Source organism: Sinohyriopsis cumingii, chromosome 12, assembly GCF_028554795.1.
Source record: "Sinohyriopsis cumingii isolate HCF-2022 chromosome 12, ASM2855479v2, whole genome shotgun sequence".
Taxonomy (NCBI): domain Eukaryota; kingdom Metazoa; phylum Mollusca; class Bivalvia; order Unionida; family Unionidae; genus Sinohyriopsis; species Sinohyriopsis cumingii.
This window is the reverse complement of record NC_142972.1, coordinates 3,597,645-3,607,296: the sequence shown is the minus strand read 5'-3', so window position 1 is coordinate 3,607,296 and position 9,652 is coordinate 3,597,645. Positions and strand designations below refer to the sequence as shown.

The 9,652-nt window shown below is 33.2% G+C and overlaps 1 protein-coding gene across 1 annotated transcript in view; it reads right to left on the bottom strand.

Moving 5' to 3' along the window:
- Window positions 1-258: 258 nt before the first annotated feature.
- The window catches only part of LOC149785926 (ATP-binding cassette sub-family C member 1-like), a 196,261-nt gene continuing 186,867 nt past the window's right edge, over window positions 259-9,652 (bottom strand). The window contains exon 30 of the mRNA XM_089976163.1: window positions 259-6,988. Coding sequence (XP_089832289.1) covers window positions 6,865-6,988 — 124 coding nt within the window. The 3' untranslated portion in view covers window positions 259-6,864. The remainder of the gene's footprint in view (window positions 6,989-9,652) is intronic.

The following is a 9,652-nucleotide window of genomic DNA, read 5'->3' as shown; positions in this document are numbered from 1 at the left end:
AACTAAATATACAATTTTTTTAATTAAAAGTTGATAATTTCCTGATGTCAATTTAAATTTACAGGTGATATTCACCATGAAAAAAATCAAATTATCAATGTTTTATTTACCAACTTTGAATGCACTTTTCTTCATGCTAGACAACTGAGGCCAACCGTTTCAGTAATTTCTAGTAAGACAAAATGGAATCCATGCTCGACGCTGTACTACAACTTGGTTCATTAGTTACCAGGTGGAAGTTATCAAGAAGGGTATATAAAAGATTGAAACTTTAATAGTTCTGAGGAAAAGTAAAACAGATAATTCACAAACATGTTTATAGTATACCACAACCTAAGTATTATAATACTAAAACTATTATCAACTAAAGAATTAGTTTTCTGACAAAATGATTCCAACAATAAAGCATATTTTGCAAGATGCTTTCAGTCATATTCAAAATAAACTTGAATAGGATACAAAAATGGCTCAGACATTAAATGAGTAAGTATAATCAAAACACAATATCATGTATAAATGAACAGATATGTGCGCCAATTGATACAAAATATTATAACATTACATGATCACAAAAATTCAAAATATTACTGAAGTAAAATTGGCAAAATAGATAAACAAGACTTTTATAACATCAAATTGGCTGAATACAGCAACAATATTTTGTCCATGATAGCTCAGTGGTTCAACCTTGTCAGTTTACTAAAACAGGCAGGGAGTGTGGACTTATTGTGAAACACAATCATCCTCTGTAAATATTTACCAAACATTTGAAGAAATGGAGGGTGGGTAAGTGAACAATTAAAAGTCCAGCTTAAAACAAGAATGTAACAATTCTAGGAAAATATGAACATTGGAATTGGGTGGGTGAGGTCTGGGGTCCTCCCCCAGCAGGAGTCTGAGAGGCAGTATCCCTATATTTAGAGGCCCTATGGAAATATAAACCTAGCCTGGGTCTCATGGCATTTAGTTTTTTCATCTTGCTATTCATTTTTGAACCAACAGTAAACACCTTTCTTTGTTCAGTTGTTTTTTGTTGGGGGGGGGGGGTGTAATGCTAACCTTGAAGAAAAAAGGATAACTCATACATAAAATTGTGCATAGTGACCCCCATGGGCAGAGTCCATTGTCTTTTCCCACCTTCATTAAAACACCCAGTGGAAATTTGGGGCCAGTGAGTCAAGTCACCCTAGACAAAAAATTCAGGATAAAAATACATGGCAGACAGTAGTTAGTTTCTTTCACTAGAATTTTACTTGTGAATATTCATTTTCACATAGCTCTCTAAGGTCTTGTTTCCAAATGAAACATAATTCATGTACCTCTGACACAAAACATCTATGCTAAAGCAATGGGGCATAACTCTATGTAGCTTTTGAAAGATAACATTGGACCAAAGTCCAAAACAGGTCTATTTTTGTATTTGTACTCTTGCATTTGATGATAAGTATTGATGCGAAATAAAACTCCATTTTATTGTGTGTTTTAAGGTGAGAAAAGGAATAACAAAATATTCAAACTGCATTTGATCACCTTAATCAGCCAAACAGGTGCTCAACACATACATTTTTAGAAATAGCAACATTTTAAACTCTTTTGAAGATATTTTTGAAACTTTTAACATATGCGCCTCGTCTGATAATGAGTTTTCTTTCAGATTTGTTGTCCAAAGTGAAAGAAGCAATGCCTATGCGCTGGAAGCAGTACCTGTTGATCATCATTCTTATGCACTCGAAAATAAGTTACCGGTACATTGCAAAAGTAAGTCAAGTTTTGGACCAAAATTGGCACACCATATAACATTTTCATAATTTTTCAATCACCACCTATATAATTTTAATATAAATGATGGCTTGATGAAGAGGTATTGACATCTGGGCAGCTCCTTTGATGGTTTGCAATGACCTAGTGAGTTAAAAAACATGGAATAATCCCACTGCCATCTTGAGGAAGTACTGTTAGCTATTGTCTTGACTTTTAATTGACCACTCTGTTTTCACTAACATGAACATGTGAAATTGATTGGCCTGGATAATGCTTTTATTTAGGAGAAAATCAAAGCAGGATGAATTCTAATGAACAATCAGAAATGATTTACGACAAATTACCATATCTACTATAATAATGAGGATAAATGTTCTCACTGATTTTTATTCACTTGTACAAATATACGAATATCACAAAATTTATTATTAGATATTAAAGAAAAGGTTTTGATATTTGAAATGTTTGCAAATTCTTCTTCACTGATGAGGAAGCGCCTGATCTCCAAATGTTCAAAATTTTGACTACCTGCTATTTTAAGATCTGAACTTTTTGTCAGCTCCAGGCATTATGAGAGGAACAAAAAATAAATATGTAATAATGAGACCCAGGTAAATCCCAACAAGTTAACATTACTACTTGAAAATGCAGTTTTCAAAATGCCTTAAGCATAGCTATACAAGGTGCAGTATGGTGTTCTGGGAATGTTGATTTGTTAGATAAACTTTCAGTGCTTTTGGTCATCAATTTGGTGTCCATCCATTCCCATTTCCATTCATTTTTAATACCTCAACTAAATATCTTTGACAATCCTCCCTTTCGGATACATTGTTTACTGCAATACTGATTCTGTTTCTTGTGTATTGAGAGGGAGACAAACACTGTAATTCCAACTACCTGCAGGCATAGACTGATTCTACAACATACAGTGTGACCCCGCTATAGCAACACTGTTATAACAAGAAATTGGATATAACATGATCCCATCATGGCTCCTGAAATTTCATATAGTTATTTTCTCATACACGAAAACGTTTTTAAAAGTACCAAAAAATGTAAAAAGTTTATTATCATTTTGGGGAAGAGATTGTGTATGAATAATACAAGATGACTGTGGTGTGGCTTCTGAAATTTCACATGTATTTTTCTCGTACATGAAAAAATAGTTTTTTCTTCTTTGAAAAATAACATGTAAAAGGTTCATTCAGGGATCGTGCAGGGCTTCAGCAATGTCGCAAATTGCAATTCTTTTCCTTATTGGCAGGAAAATATACCATCTAGTAATTTTTTTATGGCGACATTGTTGGCTGTTTAAACTTGTATGTAAAACAATTGGTTTGGAGGGGAGAAATTCAGAGGCCCCATGAAAGGAAGCCACAAACTTGATATAAAATGCACTTAAATTTATCTCTTGTTACATGAATAAATTCTTTGTCCATATTGATAAACCATCTTAACATATTATTATTATTATTATTATTATTATTATTAACAGTGCCTTGTTATATCATAATTGACTCATGTTGACATCTAGCATGAGTGTTGTATGCTGTGAGATATATGCTTTTTTTGTTGTTGGCATTTCCGGAAGCGGAGATCAACCGGATGAGGCAATATGTCATAATCTATCTTTCGTTGGATTTTTGGCCACTTGCTGGTAATTAATATATTTACACAGCTGACATCTGTATGTGGATGGTAAGTTTAATTCTTCTTTTTTTTACTCAGAATTAAATTCTTCAAAACATTCACATTTTCTGTATTAATCCCTGTCATCAGACCAGAACACTTGTGTCTCTATCATCCGTTGACCCTTTTTTAAATTTCTGATGTATGCGTGGAAGGCAGCATCACTTCAATACCACAAATGTAAAAAAAAACACCAAAAAAATAAACAAATCAAAACACAAGATCTTACTTGTTGGTCTATTCAATAGGCAGGGAGGAACAGTAACTAGAATCGATCAAACAACAGCCAATTCCTTTTTAAAAATGTAACCTGATAAAATAGTTTGCTGAAATTTCAAAGAAAACAGATTACCCTTGAAGCATGGATTGTTATGAAAATATACTAAGCAAATGAAAATAAAATAGTCTCAATCATGCAATACAATTATTTGATGATGCTGCCACAATAAGAAATGGGCATTTGTTTGGTTCTCCAACGTTGTCCTTTAACAGTGACTTCAATAATGCATGCTCCCTTTATCAAAGAAAGCCAACTATAATCTTCAATAAAAACAAAATACCTTTCTTTAAAGGAAGCCAGTACCAAACTTAAACAAAAGCAATGAAATCTGATGGATTATTTCATCTTCCAATGTGACTGGAAAATGTTTACTGTACTGTGAAAGTCTCCTTTTTGCAGGAAAATGATTATGCTTACAAATGCTACCAACGGCAGCTTAAAACATAAGCTAACTTTTACCAACTTGGGATGTACTGAAAAGTAAATGTGTGTTACATCATTGTGCTGTCATTTTCCACTGAATTCAGACCAATATAACCTGTGACAAAATGACTGAATATTTTAAATCTGTATGTGTGCATTATTTCCATGGAATTACTTGTATTGTGGATTCAATGTATGTGATGAGATTCATGGATGAGTACATGGTGTTGATACTCTATTCATGCTATACATTAGACATGTTTATATAAACAGTATACACGTATATGTACCAATGTGTGGTTCTCAGAATAAAGTAAAATATTACATATGCCTTCTCTTTTTTCACTACAGATGTATTTCTCATTTAACATGCATTGATTTAAGATGGTAACTGTGCCAATGAAACATAATTTTGCGCCCACATTTATTACCTACCCCCACACCACAAATTTTTTGGGGTCCATGCATCATTTTCTTCAGCTACCTGACCTGGTTGCTTATAACACGGTTCAGTCTATAACACAGTCAGGTTCTATGGCTCCCAACTACAGTGTTATAGCAGGATCACACTGTACTCAAATGACACACGCAGCCATTTACTGGCTGTACTGTATTAGTGACCTGTTGGTACTCACCGACAGGAATAGGCTGACCTCCCACCCCACAAACATATACTTCACTACTAATTTAGGCAAATCTCAGGACTCCTGCTCAGAAGAAAATGGAAATCTGGATAAGGATGGAAAGGTTTCAAGCCTGTATAAATAAATATGCTTCTCACTGAATAAATATGATACTTATAATAAAAACAATGTCTGATTTAAAAGCAAAATAAACTTAACAAGTGATTGTCTATTTCCACACTGAAAAAGAACATGACATCATCTTGTATCACTTGTACATTAATAAGAAAACGCAACTGTCTATGCCATAAATTGAAAATATCATTACCTAATGTTTTTATTATAAGAATACAAAAAAATTAATAAAAGCAGTAAAAAGTGTCAGGTATCCAATACATAAAATCTGAGATCTCGATTTATACTTTTTTCCCCCACAGAATACAACAAGCTCTCACAATGACTTAAATCTGAGAACCCTAAAAATTGCTAAATAAATTTGAATTTTTTTAAATTCAAAATATCTTGGCAACTGAATTAATATCCTACTGGACTTGACATCAAAATAAATCTAATCACAAACTTTCATATTTCCTGAGAAATGTTATTTCTACTGTATATCTACCACAGCAACAAGGATTCTTCAAAAGTCAAACAAAATAAGAAAAAACAAAACAAGTGAAAAGGAGTATAGTAAAATGGTACATTATAAATCCACCCCATTACTCCTCTATGTATGCATGTATCATGCTACATTTAACGTACAGAAACCACTTTGCTTATATTAGACTTACCAGAATAACAACCTCTGTCTGGTAGCCACTAGAATGAATAGATTTCTTTATTAACGTAAGAGCAGTGTCATCCACAACGTTCTGTCAAGGAACGTACCTTGGAAAAAAACTTTTTCTTGGAGACAAACTTTTCTTTGGACTACAATGACCTTGACCTATAACCTGTAGAAACCCAAAGAAGTGAGCCTCTTCCATACCTTAAGCACATGCCATCCCCAAATAGAATTATTATGCAAACACAATTTTTCTTCATTGAATTACCATTATCTTGATAGGTGTCTTAATATCCAATGTGTATGTCATCCACTAACTTTGGTGAGGGTTATATTCACAATAAAATAAAAAGTTTGTGCAGAAAGTATCTTTCTATTTTCTGTTATAGTGACCTTGGTATTTGACCTTTTGACCACAAAATGTATGCGCTTCTTCCAAATTAAAGTGCAAGTCATCTACAAAATGTGGTCAAGATCAGTGATGTAGATTGATGTTACTGTGCAGAAGCCATTCTGTTTTCTCAGTCATAGTGACCTTGAATTTTTGACCTTAGAACCAAAATTATTTAGCCTTTTCCCTTACTCCATGTATGCAGAACTACTGTTAGTGTACATGAAGCATTTTTACTCTTGTTGTCATTTTGTCAAATTGACCTGGATCTTTTATCAAACAATGCTCAAAGTTTGGTAACTGATGAAAACATAATTTATTAAGCAAAAGCCATTTTTCTTCTTTCAGTCACAGTGATTTTAAAATAGGGTTCTTCCTTACTCCAAGTGAAAGTCATCTGCAAAGTTTTGGTAACTGTACATACTGCAGAACTCAAGTTATTGTGTGGAAGTCATTATTTCTCTTTCTGTAACAGTGACCTTAAACTTTGACCTTTTGACCACAAATTTAACAGACTTCTTCCTTATGACAAGAGCAAACCATCTACAAAGTTCAGTAACTGGTGACTGTGGACAAATGTAGACATTTTCCAGACACCATTTATCTTCTTTCAACAACAGTGAAATCTGACCCTCTAATCCTGAAAACAACTGGGTTCTTCCTTACCAAAAGTGAAAGCCATTTTCACAATTTGATAAGTGAAGGTGGTAGACAATTTGATTTAATGCACAGAAGCAATCTTGGTAACAGACAGAGATATAGACAAGAATGATTTAATGCACATCTGTCTTATGTCAGGCACATACAAACCAAAAGTAACCAGACCAAAATGCAGCTGTGAATCATAATGTTGGCACAGATAGCAGAAATAACAATGATGTAATTTCTATTCATTTCCTTCACTTGTATAGCATTATTTTGCATCACTGATAAGTTTTGCATCTTTTGCCATCTGATAGAAGAGGGAGTCGGGTCTACTCAGAAGAGAGTTTGGGGAATCGAATTCCTTTATTTCCCCCTTGTCTAGCACCAGAATCCTGTAAATTAATTAAAAAATAGAACAAAACCATCAAGTCAAATAAAAAATATTAGAAGGAAAAGATGAAACAATATTGTCATAATTATTAACATCATCATCACTAGTGGCTGTGGAGGAGGTAGTAGCTGTAGTAACATGATTGAGAGTTTTTGTTGTCATGGTTTAATGGCTGAAAACTTAGGGCATATGTCTTAATCTTTATTTTTCGAATTAAAAGGTTTATATGAAAGAAGCTAAGAAAGCTCTGAATCCCTTTTTCCTTTAATTCTTCAATTCACAACAAATTCAATCTTTGCCCAGTCAGAATGAGTTAACCCATTGACTTTGGGGTTGCTGTTCAGAAGGAAGTCGATATTGTGTGCAGTCAGATGAATTAGATCTAGATTTAGTACATGAAATGTATGATTAAATGACACTTGAATAAATATTCTCAAAACTTGTGCCACAAAAACTTGAGCTTAAGTTGAAATGTAGACAATTTTAATATTCTATACAGACTGTTGCTTTAATTAGAATCAATGCTGAATCAAGAAATGTTCCCAACTTCAATTCCTCTACCAGTGGGCCTAATTTTCATTGATGTAGATGTGATGCAAGTACCACGCATGATTTCAATTCCTCTACCGGTGGGCCTAATTTTCATTGATGTACATGTGTTGCAAGTAACCGCATATGATTTCAAGATCTGAGCTCAAATTTTGACCCAAACAAAAAATTTAGTGTGGCAAGTGCAAAACCCAAGTCCAAATCCTCAAAATTGACCTTCAGAGTCAGTCTGGGTCACTATGATCCTGCATGCAACTAAGTGTAGTGAAGTGAATTAGATCTTGAAAGCAAATAACTACACTTACTACTAAGTCGATTCCATCTGCAAACAATATAAACATTGATCTGCCATCACAGCCTATTATGTGGTGGCAGATCTTGTCTGTGCAGTTTGCAGTTGAACTTGACTTATAAGTGAGTACAGACAATATATGATTCTTACACTCTATGGTACAAAACCAAGCAAAATGCCATCATTTTAAAACTTTCACGAGTTTGGTGTATTACAAGTTTTGATGCTGCTGTCCCTGCACTATTTACTGAGGTGAATTATTCCCACAATGCCAGAATTTGGCAAACTCTTACGCCATTCTGTGTTGTCATCATTTTGCAGTGGCATGGTATAAAAAAAGCAAGAAGACTTTGGAATGGAGGAAGAAGACAAGTTAATCATTTGAAATGAAAATGAGTCCATGTTTAGACAATGAAATGTGCACTAACAGGTATGGGCTGTTCCAACAAAACATAATTAGGATCCAAGAAAGACACTTTCAATTGGTATGTATATTTGATTTAATTTATATTTGATTTGATTTAATAGTTTGTTTGTAAGTTTTAAAATTTTTTTAAAATTTCATTATTTGCTATTGTAATGTAACTTTATTTACTGGAAAAGGGTTCAGTTCTGACTGATTTTTTATATTTCTGATGTAAACAACTTTATAGAAACATTGTATCTAATGCTGACCTAGTTCCTGACCTTGATTCTGAACCTCTGATAGTTTGTAGTAAATACCTTTTTAAAAAATTTTACAATTCTTTCTCAGAGTAATATTCATAAAGTGGAATCAAGGCCATACTTGGAGTATGTGACAAATAACATGTAGCAACTGTTACAAACTCTGGTTTTTCCAGAGGATTGACCCACATCCAGGCATCTGTTTTGCATTGTAGTTAGATTTATTACTTATGTTTTGAGATATAATAATTATTCTTGCCTTAACATTTGAGATGTTAAAGTGTTTTATATTGTGACCAGTTTTGGGGGTAATTATTTTGTTTCATTTAATTTATTTGGATTACAAGTTTGTTTTCCCTGGAAATTCTAGTGCTCTAAATTAATTCATGGACAGGGACAGTTATCAAAATTTACAGTCAATTAAAACACTAGAATATTATTTTCTGTGATTTAACAAAGAACTGTTGACACATCAGTACAACGCTGACCACAGCATACATCATCACCTTCGATTTTGGATTTCAGGATTTGAACTCAGTTTCTTCATCAGGATTTGAACTCAGTTTCATTAGGACTTTTTATTACTAAAACTTCTATTTTTTAATTCTTGGATTACTTTTTCATTTGATTTGTAGAACCGTAAGTTCTTTTTCTCATTTTTACCTTGTTTTTCTAGGGAAAAAAACATTATTTGTTAAATTTTACAAAGCTTGTTTTCTTCACTTTTTTCTTTTTACGTTTTGTAAGAGCCTAAACATGTAACACCACATAGAGTGGTAACCCATAGAACTAATGAAAAGTTTAGAATTTTGTGTCATTTTTGTATGCACTATCATAGTAATCGGAGTATGCTTGCATATTCCCTGGTTTTCATGCATGTTTAAGTTGAACAGCCCTTACTAGGAAAACTTTAAAATCTATCAAGACAAAAAAAGTAAAAGATAAAAGATGCTTTGCCTCTCAAATGTTTCAGAAACTGACAATGTCAAGAATTATACTTTTCTGATTTAAATAACAAATCTTGGTAGAAGGTTGATCGAATCTATTTTATTCCAGTTCTGTACCAAAGAAATGAGGTGGCAAAGACTTCCTAAAAGTAGGTCACATTGACAATTCTTCCTCCTGATTAGATCAAGTGAGGGTGTAATTACTAACAGA